General features: G+C 41.3%; 1 protein-coding gene across 1 annotated transcript in view; it reads right to left on the bottom strand.

The window, feature by feature from the left end:
• The window catches only part of epg5 (ectopic P-granules autophagy protein 5 homolog (C. elegans)), a 229,378-nt gene that overhangs the window by 174,764 nt on the left and 31,569 nt on the right, over positions 1 to 23,045 (bottom strand). The window contains exons 5-9 of the mRNA XM_068032710.1: positions 21,186 to 21,293; positions 11,699 to 11,772; positions 10,422 to 10,536; positions 7,589 to 7,703; positions 5,217 to 5,367 (exon numbers count right to left, since the gene is read on the bottom strand). Of these exons, the coding sequence (XP_067888811.1) occupies positions 5,217 to 5,367; positions 7,589 to 7,703; positions 10,422 to 10,536; positions 11,699 to 11,772; positions 21,186 to 21,293 (563 nt within the window). The remainder of the gene's footprint in view (positions 1 to 5,216; positions 5,368 to 7,588; positions 7,704 to 10,421; positions 10,537 to 11,698; positions 11,773 to 21,185; positions 21,294 to 23,045) is intronic.

Here is a 23,045-nt window from a genome sequence, read left to right as displayed (position 1 = left end):
TGTATGGATTGTACTGCCAGCCATTCATTGTGCAAGTAAAATAGCTTGATCTTGCAGTCTGGCTTCGTAAAGACTTATTTCAAGGGGTTTTTGGCAAGGATTTAATACTTCAATAAACCAGTTAGTTATTGTTTTGATCTAACTGCAACAGACACTGAGGTAAGATGCAAAATTCCCTAATTGAAAAACTTGTAAATCTCGTCTTAGCCTTCATGGTTCCAGTGATGATACTTTACGTCATCAGCAAATCTTGCGATTTTGTTCCTTATACCCAAGTCTAAATCAGCTGTACATGCAGTGAATAAACATGAAACTCAACATTTACTGCTAGGGTAAAGCACTTTTAATCTTTCTCTAAACCAAACAGCACTCATTTGTCCTAGCTTGTTTTCCTGTCCGTCAACAAACTTCCCATCTATGCTATACGTATTCATACCACATGCCTGAATTTTTGTTACAAACTTCTCGCAAGGCAACTTACAGAATGCTTTCTGAAAACCTATTAACACTACGTTAACTGCATTCCTTTCATCTATACTATCTGCCAATACTTCAAAAAAAATATTAAATTTACTTTCAACAAACCTCAGAGACTATTGCTGGAGGGAAGGAACATGAGATCTGGGCTTGGTGGGAAGAGACCGGCAATCGTGAGGCAGAGTGTGAGCGATCTGGCTTGGGCAGCAAGCAGATCACTGATTACAAGAACGAGAGATCGGAGTTTGGGAATGGATCGCACCACTCAACGCGGGGGGAGGGGGGGGGAAACTGGGTGAGAAAGGCCGTGATCAGCAAAGAGGAGGCTGAAAATTTCCCTGAGGGCGTGGGGGATCACTCCTGCTACTGCTAGCCAACAAGGAGGGCTGTAAAAGGCACTTACCTTCCTGAGCCAGCACATCCTGCCTCCTTTTTATTGCTGGGCTTTCCAAGTCCTGGGAAACCCACATGGCAACTATTAAATTTAAACGAGTCTCCAATTGTACTGATTGAACCCAATTTAAATATGTTAAAGAAGTGAAGTCACTCGTATGTCACAAAACACGCCACCATAAAAATGGCAACAGGTACTTATATGGTGGGCTTGGGATGTACTCCCAGTTTTTAAAATTTTAAGTATCCCTCCCTGGCCTGTCAAGGATGGATTAATATCAAAGCCTAAGCGATCGGAACAGAGGAGCAGGAGTAGGCCATTCAGCCCGTCGAGCTTTCTCCACCATTCAATTAGATCATGGCTGATCATCTATCTCATTGCCACATTCCTGCTTTATTCCCATATCCCTTGACGTCATTAGTATCTCGATATCTATCTATTTCTGTCCTGAACATCCTCAATGAGTGAGCTTCCACAGCCCTCTGGGGTAGAGAATTTCAAAGATTCACCACCCTCTGAGTGAAAAAATTCCTCCTCATTACCAACAATTGATGTTAAATAACTGGTTTATACTTACATGGATTATCCTTCTCTCCCTTCTTGAATACAAGTACTACAACTCTTTAGTACAACAGCCGAAGGAGCACTGAAGAATTATGGTCACAGCCTCTACTATCTTTTCTTGACCTCTTTCAACAGTCTAAAGTGTATGCCATCAGGGACAGGTGACTTATTCACCTGGAGTTATGCTAAGTTTTTCAGAACTCATTCCTTTCCTATAATTGTTAACAATTGTTCCATGTCCTCATAGTCCTAAGATCTCATTTCCAATGTAAAGTATTTAGGAGCTCTGCCATACCTTCAGTCTCTTCAATTATAACCCCTCCTTCATCCCGAAGCAATTTTAATCTCTTTCAAAATCTTCTTTTACTTATACAGCAGCCCTTACTAACTCCCTTTATATCATTTGGTAGCCTTTCTCCATAAGCCCTTTTAGCTCCAATATCTTTTTTCAGTTCCACACGACACCTTTTATATTTCTCATGAATGTCTTCAGTCTTGTCAGCCCTACTTTTATCATAATCCTCCCTTTTAAGTTTTAATTTAGTTTTAATGCACCTGCTTTTTGACCTGTTCTTATCTTGCAAATTTTGCCTTCTCTAGTCCAGCACTCTGGTTTCCCAATTGTCCTCTTACTCTCAGTTATTTGTATTACTTCGTTTCCTAGAACAAAATCAAGCAATGTTTCTTTCCTTGTTGGACTAGAAACACTGATCTAGAAAAGTAGTCTTGTGCTTTCTGAACGTAGTTCTAATCTGGTCCCCCTCTCTCATCTCTGCTGTTTAGTGATTTGTAATGCACACTGAGAAGTATACCTTTGCCTTCCCATTTCTTAACGAACACTATCGATTCTGTCAATGCAACCCCTAGGTCAACCGCACATTCTTTACCAACACTGTCACATCACATCCCCTTTACCTCTCTCGACATCTTCTGAAAATGTTACAACCAGTTCTCAGTCTTGGCCAAACCCAAGAAACATCTCCATTAAAAGTACTAGATCACATTCCTCAATAGTTAGTAATGATTTTAACATTCAGTTTTGTTCTGAATGCTTTACACACTCAATCCTGACTCCAATTTATTTCTACTGTTGGCCCATATTATTTTTTTCTGCTTTTCTCTTTTGTTTGATAAAGGAGGGGGAAGAGAGAAAACAGGGAATTACAGGCTAGTTAGCCTGATAGCAGTAATAGGGAAAATGCTACAATCTATTTCTCGGGATGTGATAACAATCTTAATATGATTGGGCAGAAGCAATATGGATTTATGAAAGGGGAATACTGTTCGGCAGTTCTTCGTGGATCCAACTAGTAGGGTGGATAAGGGGGAACTAGTGGATGTAGTGTATTTGGATTTTCAAAAAGCATTTGATAAGCTGCCACACAAGAGGTTATTACAAAAAAAAGGGCTCATGGGTAATATATTAGCATGCATTGAGAATTGGTTACCTGACAGAAAACAAAGAATAGGAATGAACAGGTCATTTTTCGGTTGGCAGACCTTAACTAGTGGGTACCATAAGGATCAGTGCTTTGGCCTCAGTTATTTACAACTTATATCAGTGAGGGGATCCAAGTTTACTGACGCTACAAAGTTAGGTGGGAAAGTAAGCTGTGAGGAGGACGCAAAGAGGATACAAAGGAATTTAGACAAATTAAATGACTGAGCAAGTATGTGGCAGATGGAATATATTCTGGAGAAATACGTAGTTATCCACTTTGGTAGGAAGACAATGGAGCAGACTGCACATCCCTCGACTATTATTTGCACAGATTTCAATATACATGATTCTCCTGATTGGTACAAACAAGGTTCCTCTGGCATTCCGAGGGATCTGGGTGTCTTTGTGCATGAATCACAAAAAGTTACTATGCAGGCTAAGTAAACAATTAGAAATTATGATCTTTTTAAATACCCTATCACTTCCTTAATAATGGATTCCAACATTTTTCCAATAACAGATGTTAGGCTTATTGGCCTATAGTTTCCTGCTTTCTGTCTCCCCCACCCCCCTCCCGTCTCCCCCCACCCCACCCACTTTCTTGAAGAGGGGTGTTACATTTGCAGTTTTCCTTTCCAGAATCAAGGAAATTTTGGAAGATTAAGTGCGTCAGCCATGGTTCAATTGGTAGCACACTCATTTCCGAGTGTTATGATCCTGTAGTTTTTTTTTTCAGGAAGGATGCGGTGTGCCTCGAAGGCTGGGAAAAAGAGCCGTACTGCTTTAAGGCAGCAAGCTATACAGGCTGAGTCAAAGAATGCATTTTTGTTACCTTGGATACAGCCATCCGGAGACTGCGATTCAAAGGCTGCATTCTTGTTGCCTTGGAAACAGCTACTGGGACTGAGCATTGAGAGATACACTTGTTACAATTTAATTTTGAACTGGCTTATACCGCAAACAGCCTGTTCTAACAGAGGACACAGACAGACAGCTGTGTGTTCGCATCTGAAAGAAGAGCTCCCAGCCCATTTAAACTGAAGGAAGAGAATTTAATCTGTTTATTTATTATTCTCTCTCAAAATTCTAAAAAGTCAAGTAAAAACACAGATCTCTGATAATTTAAACTGAAGGAAGGGAAGTTAGACTGACAATCTTTTATCCCTCAAAAATTCTAAAGCCAGATTGATTCTATTGAAAATGGTTACGAGTTGTTCATCTGCTGTGGTCATCACTGGCAGAAAGAGGAGCTTGAAACTTCGGGTGTTGGACTGTTTTCCTTTCCTCATCGGACCCAGGAAGATTGCGTGTGGACTTTAAACAGAGAATTGTTTATCGGGAAGTGTAAATTTGCAAGGACTCTGATTTTTTCTATTTTAAATGTTGTTTAAATCTTCGTAGTGTTTAAGAATTTAGTTTTTCTAATTCAACAGTTAATTTCTTGATTTAAAGGCACCTGGCTAGGTTAGCTTCATTCGGGGGTTAATAGATGGTACAATTTGGCTGGGTCTTTCTTTAATTTGGAAAGTTTAAAAATGATATGCTAGGCGATCTGTGGAGGGACGGGATTGAATTAACAATGCGTCTCTCCCACCACAATCAGAATCGTATATTTTGATTGGGGGATTTGACTGGAGTGGAAGGTCGTAACACGAGTCAGAAGGTTGTGGGTTCAAATCCCACTCCAGAACTTGAGCACAAAAATCTCTAGTGCGGTTCTGAGGGAATGCTGCACTGTCGGAGATGCTGTATTCTAGATGAGACGTTAAACAGAGGCCCCACTCTGTGCCCTCTCAGGTGGATGCGAACAATCCCATGGCACTTTTTTGAAGAAAAGCAGGGGAGTTAGCCCTGGTGTCCTGGCCAATGTTTATCCCTCAACTAAAATCACAGAAATACATTATTTGTCATTATCACATTGCTGTTTTAGGAGCTTGCTGTGCATAAATTGGCTTCCATATTTCCTACATAACAACACTGCCTATACTTAAATGCACTTCATTAGCTGCAAAGCACTTTTGGACGCTCTGTGGTCGTGAAAGGCGCTATATAAATGCAAGTCTTTACTTTCCTACCCTTCCAAACCTCTCTTCTGATGACAGGCCATCGACCTGAAACATTAACTCTGTTGCTCTCTCCACAGACGATACCCAACCTGCTGAATATTTCCAGCAGTTTCTATTTTATTCTCTAATCTCTGATTTGGTTTGGCAACTATTTTTTCTTTACATGGATATTTTGCTAAGTTAAAGGCACTATCAACATGTCCTGCTTTTATCTTACAAATACAAAGTCAAAAATCATGTTTCATTAGTTATAACAGTTTCACTTTTATCTCACCTGATCATCTGACCAATCCTTTTCACAAACTGCCTGTATCGTACTCTGTTAAAAGTTTCCAATCCCATAGCCAGAAGTTCTACCAATGAAGATGCAAATCCAATGATCTTCATCATCTGATCACATGTGGTTTTTTCTGGCTTGTATTCACCTAGTCAGCATATGAAAGCAAATGAAGTGAAAGAGTTTCTGGCAAACATTACAAAGCAAAGTTAAAAATCTTACTTTATTCAACATTCATATTATATGGAAGTAATAATTATTATCCGAGTTATTTAGGAAATACTCCCTAGTTTATTGTACGGTACCTGCACAGGGTGTAATTAAATCTTTTATGACATTTTATTATACAATAACAGCAAAAATGAGATGGTGCATCATGCTTTCCTTTATCTGAATGAACACAGTGAAGTTACAAGTCTGTTAAAACCTCATGGCATTTGATGTAAATTAGAACAGACTTTACAATTACATGGTCCTCTAGTGACACTTGTGCTAATTAACTTTCTCTTTGTAAACAGTTACTCAGAGGGTCCTACACAAGAAATGCTGAATCACTTAAGAATCCATTAAGAAAAACATTTTAAAGGGAGGAGAAAGAACTGTGAAAGTGACCGAACAGCAGATGCAAAACACTGCCAAAATATATTTCCAACAGAATCACAAAGCTTACAAAACAGAAGGATGACCCTGTCATGCTTATGAGAAGTGCAATGAAAAAACAGATTCAAACTGAAGAGTTAATAAAAATTGATTTTGCCTTTTTAAAAAAAATGGACAATGTTGCAAAAGATGGCTGCATGTGTATTCAAACATTGCCACACTGTCTGTTTAGAACAAAGGATGCCTAATCAGGTTGAGAAGTGTCAATTTTCCCCATCCTGAAAACATTCCTGAATTGAATGGGTTCTGATGAAACAAAGAAGGTATGAAGTGGAAACATCATAATCGGATTATTCTCATCTTGGGCCATTGTAAGATCACCATGGGAGGAGACCAAAGCGTCTCCTACCAGAATCTGGTGTGACAAACTTTTATCTTAAAAAGGCAGCCTGAGAGAGAGACATAGAGAAAGGGAGAGGGGGAGAAAGAGAAAGAGACCCAGAAAGAAGTATCACCGAAAAGCTTGTCCAGCTAAGAACTGGGAGAAAATCCATCAAGCCAGAAGGGAGGTGCCCTGCTGCAAATTCTACAATTTCAACTAATGCAGCAGTGAATTGGAAGCGATCCCCTCTGTTGAAACTGAACTTTCAACCAAGGGAGAAATCTACAAACAACTCAGGTCTGCAACCAACCAGAACTTGACTTCCGAGAGAATTCAACAGGTTTACCGTGAACCCTGAAACCCTACCTCACTTAAAAAACATTTATCCCTTTTCCTCTCTTTCTGTCTCATCCTGTGTGCGTGTGCAAGTGAGTGAGTGAGTGAGTGGATGCAATTGCAACAATTTCGGGATAAGGCTTACTGCTCAATATATAATTAATCTTTGGTTTTAAACCCACAGAAAACCTGTAACTGTCTGTTTATTTGACAAATAAAACACCAAGGGATTAAACCCTAATAACAAAAAACACTTGCTGCAGTCAGGTGAGAGTTGAACAGTAGGAAACACCCATACCCCTCACCACGTGGCCATAACACCCCTCAAAACTGATTCCCCATCTAGAGAAGTTATCTTTTGCTAGTCATTATTACAACCCTTCATCAGTTTTTAAAAACTCTATTAATTAGCCTTTTCTGCTCTACAGGAAAAATCCTACATATATGTTTCTCCCCATAACTATAGTTGCCACTTCCTGGATTTATCTTGGTGAATCTACATTGTATGTATTATATAGCTTTAATGCCTTTTCTATAGTGGAGCACTCAGAACTCCACATGGTACTTTGAAAAAATTCTTTCATGGGATGTCAGCGTCACTGGCAAGGCCAGCAATTATTGCCCATCCTGATTGCCCTTGAGAAGGTGGTGGTGAGCCGCTTTCTTGAACCATTGCAGTCCATTTGGTGCAGGTAGACCCACGGTGCTGTTAGGGTGGGAGTCCCAGGTTTGTAACCTAGCGACAGTGAAGGAACGGTGATATAGTTCCAAGTCAGGAGGGTGCGTGGCTTGGAGGGGAACTTGCAGGTGGTAAACAATGTTTTGTAAATGCATCATTAGCTGTTCACTCTTGTTCTTTATTCCTATTTATAAATCCAAAAATGCTGTTGTATTTTTAATGGCTTTGCCTACTGGCATTTGCACTTCCACCTCCCCTTTAATAGCAGAATACATATTGTTTTACATGACAGAATGCTCTTGTAATGATAAAACCTTCCAACCTAGTAAGCATTCCCATAGGAAATCTGCTGTCTAGAAAAGAAAGTATTACCTTTTACAGTTATCCCCAGTAATTGCTTAAACAGCTCATCAAAAGGAAACTGCGACAAAAGGGTAACTAAGTCATCCTCGGACAGTAGCAGCCAGCTGGTATCAGGATCTTCATCCTAGATTAGGAATCAATAGAAAACTGACAATATAACTATGTACTAATTTAGCAAACTATTCCACTAGTTTAGGATGACAAATGACCCACTATTTACATAATGTGTTTTAATTCCTTCTTTCACTCTTGTAGTATACATCACTCAGCCCTTCAAGAATGCAAATTCCTAGCACCTCATTATTATCCTTCTTTGCTCAGCAGAGTACATGCACAACAATAGATTAAAATTTAAAGCATTTTTCGAACATATTTTTATACAAGACGTTAAGTATAAGAATAAGCCAATATATAATCAAAGTGTATAAAGAACTTACATTTAGAGCACCTTTCACTTCCACGGAACATTGAATGTGCTTCACACCTAATCAATTACTTTTGAAGCTAGTTATGTTGGCAGCCAATTTGCATACACTAAGGTTCTATAAACAGCAAAGGAAAGGCCAGTTAATCTGTTTTTGGTGGTGTTGGTTGTGAGGGGAATGTTGGCCTGAATACTTTTCCTCTTAGGTGACAATTTTGGCTCACTGATAGCACACTCAACTGAGTCAGAAGGCCATGGGTTTAAGCTCCACTCCAAAGACTCAAGCACATAATCTAGGTAGACACTGCAGTATAGTACTGAGGAAATACTGCACTGCTGAACGCGCCACATTTTAGTTGAGACTTTACACTGAGACTCTGTCTGCTCTTTCAAGTGGACGTCAAAGATACATTACACCACTGGAAGGGGAGCAGGGGAATTCTCCTGGTAGCCTGACCAACATTTCATTTTCAACTAACACCACGGAAACAAATTATCTAGCTCCTTATCTGACAGCTGTTTGTGGAATCCTGCTGTATGCAACGTAGCTGCCGCGTTTCTCTACATTACAAATGACTACATTTTGACAGAACTTAATTGGCTGTGAAGCACTTTGGAGCTTCCTGAGGTTCCACAGAAATCCAATTTTTTAAAAATGGAAATGTGGTTTCTTTATGTCCACCAGAATAGAAGGCAGAACCTCAATGTAATATCGCTAAGGTATCAATCCCACAGTGTCAACCTAGACCATGTACTTTGGACGAGAGCTTGAACCCACTGCCTTCGGACTCAAAGTTGAAATCCGATAACTCAGCCAACTAACTGGAAGGATACATTCAAAAAAAAAGTAGGGAACAGGAAGTAGATGTCAGGGATGAGCTTGATGAGAATGGGTTGGAGGGGGGAATGAAGAGGAGGAGAAGCTACCTAATATCATTATTTGAGCTCCTCATCCTCTCCCCTCCAATCTGCCTCTCATCATCTATTGTGTTTCCAAGTCCCTGACAATTTCCCAGCCAAAGTCTCTTCCCTTCTTTTCTTATTTGAGTCCTGCAATGTGCGACTCCCCACCATTGATCATTTCAATCCTCACAAATTTCCATTGACCCAAACCTACCTGCCCCTCCCCATCTTTTATTTCTCTTTGCATCGATTTCCACTCAAACTACCCTGCCCATCAAATCGCTCGTCTTTTCTAATGCCATCCTTTCCAGCCTTCCAAGCTCTACTCTACATAAGCACCAATTCATTATCCATGCATGTACTCAGGATTGGTCTTGATTGGTTTTAAGAATGTCAAAGAACAACCAATAAGAAATAAGACTGTCTGAAGTCAAATATAATTCTACTGATCACACATATAGGTTTAAGAGATCCCGTAGCACTACTCGAAGAGTTCTCCCAACATTCCTTTCTCAATCACCAAAAAAGCCGATTAACTGGTCATTTATCTCATTTGCTATTTTACATCCTATGTGTAAAATCGGCTGTCGCATTCGCCTATATAACAATGACATCATTTAGAAATAATCAAATGTGAAGGGTTGATAAAGTATGCTAATTTCCTTCTTTAGATGGAGAAAATAGTCAATTCCTTCGTACAGAAGGTATTTTGTGACTAAGTCCTGTTAACGTAACATAAGAAATAGATCCTGGAGTTGACCAGATGGTCCCTCGAACCTGTTCCACCTTTCAATTTGATCATGGCTGATCTTCTGCCTCAACTCCAGTTTCCTGCCCACCCCCCATATTTCCTGATTCACGGAGAGATCAAAAATCTATCTCAGCCTTGATTATACTCAATGATGCAGCCTCCACAACCCTCTGTGGTAGAAAATGCCAAAGATTCACAATCCTCTGAGTAAAGAAATTTCTTCTCATCTCTGTCTTAAACAATTGACCTTTTAACCTGAGACTGAGCCCCCATTATAAACTGTTGCTTAATTTTATGTAGTTTATTTAAAATTCAAGCATCAACACAATTCTAAAAAATCCTACAAAATCTATCACATTTAACATTTTCAGCCACTGGTTCCAGTTCAAATAAATTCCATTTCTATCATACTTTTCTCAATTTTATAGTTAGGGCCCATAAAATTAAAATGCGTTACTTTTAATCCTTATCCAGATGAGCAATGTCATGCTCAGTTCTACCATTATGACATTAGAATTAACTTGGTTGATTTAAGCCATAATCAGTAACTTTAGTTAAACCCGCAAAGTAAATTTTTACTGTCTTGATAATGACGGAAGGGGACGATAGACTCCACAATTTACTCCCAGTAATTTTTCAGTCAAATTTACTCACAATATATGCATATAATTCCTATTTTTGATAGTGAGAGTTTAACAGAAACTTTTTTGTTTTGCAACAATCTACATTTATGACTTCCAGGATTATAGGAAATTAGTAACTACCTCCTCCCCAGCTTCATCTACCAAGGTCCAGTTCTGTACATCTTTTCCTGCTGGCATGGCTGGAAGTGGCTTTTTATCACTGGGTTTTAAGTTCATCAGAAACTCAGATCGATGCCTAAGATTGTTTAGAAACAGTATACTTTAAATGACTGTGTAAAAGATCACACAATTAGTCACAAGTCTAAATTATACATACAACTGCAGATACAAAATGTTACATAAATTATGAAGTTAATTAAGATGAAAAAATGTCTTTTACAAGACTTTTTTTTAAAGCAATTCAGATTAGAAGACATTAAGACTTGGTGAGCATCAAGAAATAGCATCAATTAGTGTTGCGACTCAAGACTGAATACCAACACTAAATACTTTTTTAGCCAGAATCTCTCAAGGCAGGTCACAAAATGGAGTTACTCAAGAAAACACTTGAATAGATTGTAGGGGATATAAAAAGTGCCTATTCCAAGAGCACAGCAAACTTTGTCAGCAAATGAAGGAGTGGCATGATTGACGATGGGATTCAGAGCCTCCCTTTAATTGGGAGGAAGGTATGTACAACAATATAAAGGTAAACTTTCTGAAAGCTAAATATAACATCCCTCACCCCAAAGAAAATGACATTTTCTTCAATTTGTTAGAATTAGCACCTTTTTAAAGGAGAAGTTTCAGTTAGATCTGTTAAAATTTGCCAAATGAAGATAACGTAAAATGAAAGCTGAATACTTAATGCTGTTAAGAGATAACAAGTAGTTCCCAGGCGACCTCATAATTTTTTTTAATTCTTGAGGGCAACAATGGCAAGGCTGCATTTATTGCCCATCCCTAGTTGCCCAGACAGATGTCACATGTAAGCCATAGCAATTAGGTATAATTCAGTTGGGATTTTATGACAATCCGATAGTTTGCATAGCTATTTTGTGATGCTAGTCTACAAATTGCAAGTTATTGAATTCAATTTCACAATGCTGGGAGTTGAACTCTGGGTGCCAGTATAGACGCTTACCTATATTATGCATTCACATACTCAATAACATGATACCACAAGCAACAAGTACTTAATTTCTGTGTTATAATTTATGGAAAGTACGGAGTTAGATACTTCTCCAAAAGGTAGCTAATTCAGTGCAAGGTAGCCGCTGTCATGGATTGTCTAGTGAATGACTTAACAATGACATTGATACTGGTTGACAAAAAGTTAGTGTACATGGAAGGCAAGGAAGAAAAAATGTTTTAATGTTAAATAAATCTTAGCAAGTCACAAAGACAGTGATACTTACTTGATCGGTGACAGAAGTAAGGCTAGGGCTTGCATAAAGAGAAAGATACCCGAAGGATTATCGAACACTTTTATCTGAAATGCAGAAAAGGCTGGATAAATTGTCTTAATATATTTTTTTGCAGGGAAAAGTGTATTGCGCTGCGAGCACAGCACAGGTCCATTTTCCAACACCTTTTACATATGTGTTCAGACAGATGTCATATAGCACTTTGAAATTGCTGTGAGCTAACAGGTGTGAATGCTTAACTTATCATCTGAAATGCCCCTGGTTGCTTTTTCTTAAGCAAATATGTGAAAAACTCTATTATAAGATTAGAGACAGGAAATTCAAGCAAATACATTAAGATTTTAGTCTTAAAATCCCACAAAGTATTTTCAAAGTTCATAACTTTTTAAAAAAACATTCTTGAGGAGATGGGTTTCACCAGCAAAGCAGGCATATATTGCCCATCCCATTCCTCCGAGAAAGTGATAGACCATGTTCTTGAATTGCTGCCATGTAGCAAAGGTGCTCCCACAATGCTTTTAGGGAGAGTGTTTTAGTATTTTGGCACAGCAACATGGCCTGCTTCATTATTTGAAGAATTATGAATGGAGCTGGACACTGCGTAATCATAAGCAAACCACCTCACTTCTGATCTTATGATAGAGTGAAAGTCATTGATAGAGCAGATGCAGATCGTTGAGATGAGGACTGTGCCCTGATGGACATTTACATCAAAACAAATTGCGTCATAAAAATGCCTTGGAAAAGTGTCATTACCTGCGGCAAATTTGCTGAAAAGCAAAAATTTGCAGAGTAGAATGACTAAAATCTGCAAATGAAGCTACTTGAATTATGAATTTAAGACTTTACTAATCAGTTTACATGTCCAGGGTAGCTGCAACTTGGTTTGCAGACAAGTTAACAAAAAATGGCACTATTGATAACAGGGGGGGAGGGGGGGGTAAAGAGCGGGGGGGGGTGGGGTAAAGAGCGGGGGGGGGGTGGGGTAAAGAGCGGGGGGGTGGGGTAAAGAGCGGGGGGGTGGGGTAAAGAGCGGGGGGGTGGGGTAAAGAGCGGGGGGGTGGGGTAAAGAGCGGGGGTGGGGTAAAGAGCGGGGGTGGGGTAAAGAGCGGGGGTGGGGTAAAGAGCGGGGGTGGGGTAAAGAGCGGGGGTGGGGTAAAGAGCGGGGGTGGGGTAAAGAGTGGGGGTGGGGTAAAGAGCGGGGGTGGGGTAAAGAGCGGGGGTGGGGTAAAGAGCAGGGGTGGGGTAAAGAGCAGGGGTGGGGTAAAGAGCAGGGGCGGGTAAAGAGCGTGGGGGGGGGGTGGGGGGGTAAAGATTTGTGCAAAGTTATCTGATCTCAACAGGGTTTGCAGAAGCACCACTACAAATATTCGGCGTTGCTAACTAGCAAGTGACAGCAATGGCAGGGTGCTTTGCTGCAGAAATTAGGTAGCATGAGTTTCTCTTATTCTGTATGAGCATTAGGGGCAGACTGTCATTATTACCCATCTTAGTCTCTCAGCAGGAGGTCAGTGGGCATTATGCATTTAGAACTGATGGACCTTAGAGGGCAGTTAGAAGCAGTAGGTGATGGCACTGTGGATCTTAAGAAATATGGCATGATGCTAAGAGTCAAGGCTAGCCCTCGAGAGATGTTCCACATAGTCATGAGGTCATGATTAACCTGAACTAACTCCATATGCCTGCCTTTCCCCATATACCTTAACACCTAAGGTTAACAAAAATCTAACAATCTCCAACTTAAAATAACTGATCTACCAGTAACTGCAGTTTAAAGAAGAAAATTCCAAACTCTACTACCTTTGCAGATACAGTATTTCTAAGTTCATCCTGAATAGGTTGGCCTATATCACTATTTTTAGGACTATGCTTCCAAATCCAAGACTCCCAACCAGCAGAAATATTTTCTCTCTATCTACCCTATCTGTTCTTCTTATTATCAACTTCAACCAATTTACCCATTGTCCTTCTAAATTCCCATGGAATACAACCCTAGATGGTATAGTCAGTATTATTCTGATAAATCTACACTGCACTCCTTCCAAGGCCAATATATCCTTCCGCAGGTGAGGAAGTGGAGCAGGGCTGACGTATAACAGACCACTCTAGGTGTGGTCTAACCAGGGCTTTGTATAGCTGCACCATAACTTCTACTTCCTTGTATTCTATTCCAATATTAAGACCGGCATTCATATACAATATTAAATTTTTAAGCGATGATGGATACTCAGCAGGTTAGGCAGCATCTGTGGAGAAAGAAACAGAGTTAACAGTTCAGGTCGCTGGCCTTCCATTTGCCTAATGCTGCCTGACCTGCTGAGTATTTCCAGTACTTTCTGTTATTATTTCGGATTTCCAGCATCCGCAGTATCAAGTCTCTTTGCACCTCTGCGGTTTCTGTTGCTAACTTTTCATCATGTTCTATCCTTTCTAGGTCCAAAGCAGATGACTTCATATTAGCCTATACGGAAATCCATTTGTCACAGTTTTAACTATTCACTTAATCTATTAATATTGCTTTGTAATTTTATGGTTCCAACTACACTGCTCACAACACTACCTATCTACCTGTCACTGGCAAACTTGGATATGTGGTTCTCCATCCCATCATCTAAGTTATTAATAAATACTGTGAACAGCTGAGGCCCCAACATAGATCCTTGCAGGACATGACTAGTCACATCCTGTCAATTATCCCTATTCTCTGTCTCCTGCTGCTCAGCCAATTTTCTAACCAGTTCAATAGTTTGCCGTCAATTCCATGGGCTTCAACTTCAGCTAACAGTCTCTTATGAGGGACTTTATCAAATGCCTTCTGGAAGTCCATATGAATAACATCCATAGATATTCCTATCACCTCTTCAAAAAATTCCGTTAGATTTGACGGGCATGACCTATCCTTTACAAATTCATGTTGGCGTTCACTGACCAGCTGAAAATCTTCAAGGTGTTATGTCACTCTTAATTATAGACTCTAGTTATTTCCTGACAACAGTTGTTAGGCTAGCTGGACAATAATTCCCTGGTTTCCCCCTCTGATCTTAAATAGCGAAGTGCCCTGCGCAATTTTCTAATCAAAGAAGCTGTTCCCGAATCACAAGATGTTTGGAAGATTACAGTTGGGGTATCTGCAATGTTCTCACCTGCTTCCTTTAAAATCCTGGGATGGAAACCATCTGGTCCAGGGGATTTATCACTCTTTAGGGCCATTATTTTCTTCGTTACTGTTATTTCTCTTATGTTAATTTGGCTGAGTTCTTGACACTGATTCAATATGAATTTCTCTGGGATGTCCGACATGCTAACCCCTTCCTCTTCTGTAAATACTGACACGGACCACAGATGATTACAGACTCAGTAAGGACAGCAGGTTTCCTTCCCTAAATTAGATTAATGAATCATTCAGGTTTCTATGACAAGCTGACAACTTCATGATCACTTTTACTGATTTATTTTTAACATCCAGATTTTTAAAACCGATTTCAAATTCTCAAACAGCCATGGTGGGATTTGAACTCATGTTCTATGGATATTAGTCCAGGCCTCTGAATTACTAATCCAGTGACATAACCAAACTTTCGTACCCCATCAACCACTAAACTACCATACCCTATCTCCTGCTGGCATATATACTATTGTCAGCTAAATGACAAGGTAGAACAGCTCTGTATTTTTAAAAGATAATATGGTTATCAGCAATTTTGAAAAAGAATTGGGTACAGTGAAAATGATATTTATGCTTTTGCTCTTTAAAAAAACCCTACTCCTTAAATGTTGTAGACTCAGGTAAGCAAACAAAGGACTAACCCCACACAACAAAAACAGAAAAGGCTGAAAATACTCAGGTCGGAACTGATGAAAGGTCATTGACCTGAAACGTTAACTCTGTTTTTCTCTCCACAGATAAGTATTTCCAGCATTTTCTGTTTTTGTTTCAGATTTCCAGCATCCGCAGTATTTTGCTTTTCTAAAAGGATTAACCACTATCAGTACAGTCAATCACTAAAAGAAATTACTGAGGGCATCATATGCTTGTCACTGAATATGACAATAGGAATTTCAGGGAGTCCCTCTTATGGGGGAAGACAGTGGCATTGTGGTAATGTCACTGGATTAGACCCAGGCTAATAGTCCCTAGGGACAAGGTAATTAATTAGTAAATTCAGCTAATTAATAAAAATCTGGAATTAAAAGCTAGTCGCACTAATGGCGATCACAAAACTACCATCAATAGTTGTAAAAGGTTCTCTATTGTCCTTTAGGGAAAGAAATCTTACCTGGTCTGGCCTACATGTGATCCACAGCAATGTGGTTGACTCTGAAATGCCCCAGCAAGTTACTCAGTTCTACAAAACCACTACACAAAAATTGAAAAGGCATAAAACTAGATGGATTACCCAGCATCGTCCAAGGCACTGGAAATCACAAGGTCAAACCCAGCCCTGTCGACCCTGCAAAATCCTCCTTACTAACATTTGGGGGCTTGTGCCAAAATTGGGAGCGCTGTCCCACAGACGAATCAAGCAACAGCCTGATCCAGTCATAATCACAGAAACATAGCTTAGATCCAATGTCCCAGACACATTCACCATTCCCGGTTATGTCCTGTCCCACCGGCAGGACAGTCTAACCAGAGGGGGCGACACAGTACTATACAGTCAGGAGGACCTTGTCCTCACCAATCTAGCTGTTGCAGAAAAAGCATATAACTGTGCAAAGATGGGTGGCAGGTCAGAAGATTGGACAGAATATAAAAAGCAGCAAAGAACAACTAAAAGATTAATAAGGAGGGAAAAATTAGAATACGAGAGAAAGCTGGCGAGAAATATAAACACAGAAGGTAAGAATTTCGAAAGATATTTTAAAAAGAAAAGAACTAACAAAGTGAGTGTAGGTCCTATAGAAAGTGAGTCTGGGAAATTAATAGGGAAAATAATGAGATGGCAGATGAATTGAACAGGTATTTTACATTGGTCTTCACTATAGAGGATTCAAGTAACATCCCAGAAATAGCTGTAAATCTGGAAATGGAAGGGAGGAGGAACGCAAGAAAATTCCAATCACAAGGGAAGTGGGACTGAGCAAATTGTTGGAGCTGTGGGCAGGCAAATCCGCGGGTCCTGATGGACTTCATCCTAGGGTCTTAAAAGAAGTGGCGAATGAGATAGTTAACGTGTTGGATTTGATTTTCCAAAATTCCCTAGATTCAGGAAAGGTTCCATTAGATTGGAAAATAGCAACTGTAACTCTTTTATTCAAAAAGGGAGGGAGACAAAAAGCAGGAAACTACAGTCCAGTTAGCTTAACGTCTGCATTAGGGAAAATGTTAGAAGCTTTTATTAAAGACATTATAGCAGGACACTTCGAAAAATTCAAGCTAATTAGGCAGAGTCAACATTGTTTTGTGAAAGGGAAATCATGTTTAACCAATTTATTGGAGTTCTTTGAAGTAACATGCGCTGTGGATAAAGGGGAACTGGTGGATGTACTGTACTTAGATTTCCAGAAGGCTCTTGATGAGGTGCCACATCAAAAGCTATTGCAGGAAATAAAAGCTCATGGCGTAGAGGGTAACATATTGGCATGGATAGAAGATTGGCTAGCTAACAGCAAACAGAGTAGGCATAAATGGGTCATTTTCTGGTTGGCAAGATGTAACGAGTGGTATGCCACAGGGATCAGTGCGGGGACCTCAACATTTTCCATATTAATATAAATGACTTGTACAAAAGAACCAAAAGTATGGTTACTAACTTTGCTGATGGCACAAAGATAGGTAGGAAAGTAAGTTGTGAAGAGGACATAAGGAGGCTACAAAGGGATATAAATAGGCTAAGTGAGTGGGCAAAGATCTGGTAAATGGAGTATAATGTGAACTTGTCCATTTTGGCAGGAAGAATAAAAAAGCATATTATTTACATGGTGAGAAATTGCAGAGCTCTGAGATGCAGAGGGAACTGGATGTCCTAGTGCATGAATCACAAAAGGTTAGTATGTAGGTACAGCAAGTAATTAGGAAAGCTAATAGAATATTGTTTATTGTGTGGGAAATTGGATACAAAAGTAGGGAGATCATGTTTCAGCTATACAGGGCACTGGTGATACCACATCTGGATTACTGTGTACAGTATTGGCCTCCTTATTTAAGGAGGATGTAAATGCGTTGGAAGCAGTTCAGAGAAGGTTTACTAGACTAATACCTGGAATGGGCTGGTTGTCTAATGAGGAAAGGTTGAACAGGCTAGGCTTGTATCTGCAGTTGTGAATGGCAGTGGACAATTGAACAACTAACTGGAGGCGGCGGCTCCACAAATATCCCCATCCTCAATGATGGAGGAACCCAGCACATGAATGCAAAAGAAAAGTATTTGCGACCATTTTCAGCCAGAAGTGCTGAGTAGATGATACATCTCGGCCACCTCCTGAAGTCCCCAGCATCACAGATGTCAGTCTTCAGCCAATTCGATTCATTCCGCGTAATATCAAGGAACAGCTGAAGGCACAGGATACTGCAAAGGCTATGGGTCCTGACAACATCCCAGCTGTAGTACTGAAGACTCATACTGCGGAACTAGTCATGCCCCATAGCCAAGCTGTTCCAGTACAACTACACTGGCACCTACCCGACCATGTGAAAAATTGCCCAAGTATGTCCCGTCCAGAAAAAGCAGGAGAAATCCAATTCAACCAATTACTGCCCCATCAGTTTACTGTCGATCATCAGCAAAGTGATGGCAGATGTCATCAACAGCACTATCAAGCGGCACTTCCTCAGCAATAGCCTACTCACTGATGCTCAGTTTGGACTGCACCAGAGCCACTCGTCTCCTGACCTCATTACAGCCTGGGTCTAAACATGAACAAAAGAGCTGATGTGAGAGTGACTCCCCTTGATATCAAGGCAACATTTGACTGAGTGTGGCATCAAGGAGCCCTAGCAAAAATGAAGTTAATGGGAGTCGGGGGGAAATTCTTCACTGGTTGCAGTCATACCCAGGAAGATGGCTCTGGTTGTTGCAGGCCAATCATCTCAGCCCTGGGACATTGCTGCAGGAATTCCTCGGTCCAACGATCTACAGCTCTTCATCAATGACCTTCTATCCATCAAAAGGTCAGATATGGGAATGTTCGCTGATGATTTTACAACATTTAGCACCATTCGCAACTCATCAGATACCGAACCAGTCCGTGTCCATAAGCAGCAAGACCTGGACAACATTCAGGCTTGGGCTCGGAAGTGGCAAGCAACATTCGCACCACACAAGTGACAGGCAATGAGGATCTCCAACAGAGAATCTAACCCTCTCTCCTTGATATTCAATGGCATTACCATTGCTGAATCCTGCACTATCAACATCCTGGGGGCTACCGTTGACTAGAAACTGAACTGGACCAGCCACATAAGTACTGTGTGGCTACCAGAGTAGGTCAGAGGGTGGGAATTCTGCAACGTATAATCCACCTCCTGACTCACCAAAGCCTGCCCACCATCTACAAGGCACAAATCAGGAGTGTGATGGAATACTCTCTCCACTTGCCTGGATGGTTGCAGCTCCAACACCACTCAGAACAAAGCAGCCCGCTTGATCAGCACCCCATCCACCACCTTAAACATTCACTCCCTCCACCATGATGCACAGTGGCAGCAGTGTGTACCATATACAAGATGCACTGCACTACGCTTCCTTCGACAGGACCTTCTAAACCCGCAATCTCTTCCATCTTGAAGGACTAGGGCAGTAGACGCATGGGAACACCATCAGCAAGTTTCCCCCCAAGCCACACACCATCCTTATTCGGACATATATCACCGTTCCTTCACTGTCGCTGGATCAAAATCCTGGAACTCCCTCCCTAACAGCACTGTAGGTATATCTACACCATACGACCTGCAGCAGTTCAAGAGGGCAGCTCACCACCACCTTATCAAGGACAATTAGGGATGGGCAACAAATACTGGCCTTGCCAGCAATGCCCACATCCCATAAAACAAATAGAAAAAAACCTACTTGCAATATAACAAATGCTGCATTAAACAGCGCAAGTGACGATTGATTTACTAAGCGTGTTTAAAATAAACTAGTATGGCATTGTGCTGTGTTGTGGCACTCTCTGGGAGTTGTTAATGAGTCAATAAAACGCTCATCAATATTTTTGTACTGTACCCTGAACCTGCTACGATTTATAGAGCATGCAGTTATTATAATTAATTGTAAATTAAAAATCACATTTTTCCTTGAATTTCAAAATGTCAAGTATCGTGTGTCAATTTTTAAAATAATAGTTTGACAAACCATTCTTCTTTCTTTGGGCCTCCTTATCTCGAGAGACAATGGATACGCACCTGGAGGTGGTCAGTGGTTTGTGAAGCAGCGCCTGGAGTGGCTATACAGGCCAATTCTGGAGTGACAGGCTCTTCCACAGGTGCTGCAGAGAAATTTGTTTGTTGGGGCTGTTGCACAGTTGGCTCTCCCCTTGCGCCTCTGTCTTTTTTCCTGCCAACTACTAAGTCTCTTCGACTCGCCACAATTTAGCCCTGTCTTTATGGCTGCCCGCCAGCTCTGGCGAATGCTGGCAACTGACTCCCACGACTTGTGATCAATGTCACACGATTTCATGTCGCGTTTGCAGACGTCTTTATAACGGAGACATGGACGGCCGGTGGGTCTGATACCAGTGGCGAGCTCGCTGTACAATGTGTCTTTGGGGATCCTGCCATCTTCCATGCGGCTCACATGGCCAAGCCATCTCAAGCGCCGCTGACTCAGTAGTGTGTATAAGCTGGGGGTGTTGGCCGCTTCAAGGACTTCTGTGTTGGAGATATAGTCCTGCCACCCGATGCCAAGTATTCTCCGAAGGCAGCGAAGATGGAATGAATTGAGACGTCGCTCTTGGCTGGCATACGTTGTCCAGGCCTCGCTGCCGTAGAGCAAGGTACTGAGGACACAGGCCTGATACACTCGGACTTTTGTGTTCCGTGTCAGTGCGCCATTTTCCCACACTCTCTTGGCCAGTCTGAACATAGCAGTGGAAGCCTTACCCATGCGCTTGTTGATTTCTGCATCTAGAGACAGGTTACTGGTGATAGTTGAGCCTAGGTAGGTGAACTCTTGAACCACTTCCAGAGCGTGGTCGCCAATATTGATGGATGGAGCATTTCTGACATCCTGCCCCATGATGTTCGTTTTCTTGAGGCTGATGGTTAGGCCAAATTCATTGCAGGCAGACGCAAACCTGTCGATGAGACTCTGCAGGCATTCTTCAGTGTGAGATGTTAAAGCAGCATCGTCAGCAAAGAGGAGTTCTCTGATGAGGACTTTCCGTACTTTGGAGTTTGACAAACCATAACACTGAAATTTGTACTGCTAGATATTTTTTGTGTTATTTTATCACAAATTAGAAAAATGTAACTTTATGAATATTAAATTCAAAACAAAAGCAAGGTTACTTTAGTTTCATGCAATGAGTAAAATCATACCTTTACAAATGGGGCTGCCCATTTCCTCACACCTGCTGGGCATCTAAGGATATGATTCAGAAGAAAGAGGTGGTCAGCAGCGGAGCCAACTCTGTGTAACACTGCAACCTAAAAGGATTCATTGTTAATAACTGTGACCAACCGTTTTATAGTAAACAAGTAAGATGATTTCTATATATATCACATTGTTTCACTGCTAAGCTGCAAAAACGTCACAAAAAAGTAACTTTTCTAATTGCTTACACCTATGAAACAGATTCTAACCTTTTCCAGGATCTGTTCTGGGGCCTCAGCTTTTCATCACATAATGACTTGGATAAAGGAATAGAGAATTATATATTCAAGTTTACATATGACACGACATTAGGAGTTATGGTTAAGTTGTATGGATGGGCGGAGGAATATACAAAGGGGTACTGTTACCAGGATTTTGTGTCTAAAGGAAAAGTGACCCCATACCCCTCGAGTGAGGTGAACAAGCCCATAGTCATACTTAGGGATACAGAGGTCACCCAATCCTTTTTTCTGGGAAAAGGTATGACCTTTCCCCCAACAGTGCAGTGAATGCTAAAGTGTGAGTAAACGGTATCGGAGGAAAGTATATGCCCATATCATTATACCAGGTCCACCTGGAGTACCACCTTGTTTCAGGACTGGTAACCGTGGAAACTGACCCTAGTTTACCTGTGGACGGGGTCGACCTGCTCCTGGGTAATGATCTGGCAGGGGCGAAGGCAGCAGCTTCCCCACTGATTTTAGAGAGACCAAAAGAAGTCAGGGAGACAGAGCAGTTACAGGAAAAGGTCCCTGGCATTCTTCCCGACTGTGCGCTGACCCGGTCCATGGCCAAACAAGCTCTGTCAGAGGAGGCTGAACTGGCACTGCAGACAGATGACCCTACTGTCTGGTTATTTGAAACCTTCTTTGGAAAGTTAGGGAACCCAGAGGATGGATTAAACAGATCTTCCTTGGTCAAGGCTCAGCAAACCAACCCTGAGTTAAGAAAGTTAGCACAGACTACCCAAACTGAAGCTAAAGCAGGAGTCCCAGAGTGCTACTTAAAGGATGAAGTGATGAGGAAGTGGAGACCTCCTCAAAGGCCTGCAGACGAAAAATGGACAGTGGTTCACCAGGTAGTGGTGCCGCCGAGGTACCGTAGGGAAATATTGAGAATAGCCCATGAGATTCCAATGGCTGGTCAGGTTGGTATCAGAAAAACACAAGCCCGCATAAGGCAGCATTTTCACTGGGCACAACTCCACAAGGACGTGGTGGAGTTCTGTAAGACATGCCATTCGTGCCAGTTGTGGGAAAGCCTCAACCTGCAATAAAACCTGCACCCTTAATTCCCATTCTCGCTTTTGGGAACCAGTCAGCAGAGTGTTAGTGGATTGTGTGGGACCCCCACTGAAAACAAAAGGGGGCTACCAGTATCTTCTCACCATTATGTATGTGGCTACTCGATATCCAGAGGCTATCCCTCTAAGAACTATCTTTGCCAAGGTAGTGGTGGAGGGACTAACCCAATTCTTCACCCGATATGGGCTGCCTGGTGAGATCCAGTCGGATCAGGGCACAAATTTTACGTCCAGTATTTTTCAGAAGGTCATGGGTAATCTGGGCATAACCCAGTTAAAGTCCTCAGCCTCCCACCCACAGTCACAAGGGGCTTTGGAGCAGTACGACCAGACCCTAAAGTCAATGATCAGGACATACTGCTATGAGTATCCCAATGCCTGGGATAAAGGGCTGGGATTTCTTCTATTTGCTACCAGGGACGCACCTAATGAGTCCACTGGCTTTAACCCCTTTGAATTAGTTTATGGACACAATGTGAGAGGTCGCCTAAAACTAATCAAG

Source organism: Heterodontus francisci, chromosome 1 (genome assembly GCF_036365525.1).
Source record: "Heterodontus francisci isolate sHetFra1 chromosome 1, sHetFra1.hap1, whole genome shotgun sequence".
Lineage (NCBI taxonomy): Eukaryota > Metazoa > Chordata > Chondrichthyes > Heterodontiformes > Heterodontidae > Heterodontus > Heterodontus francisci.
This window is presented reverse-complemented; position numbering and strand designations above follow the sequence as displayed.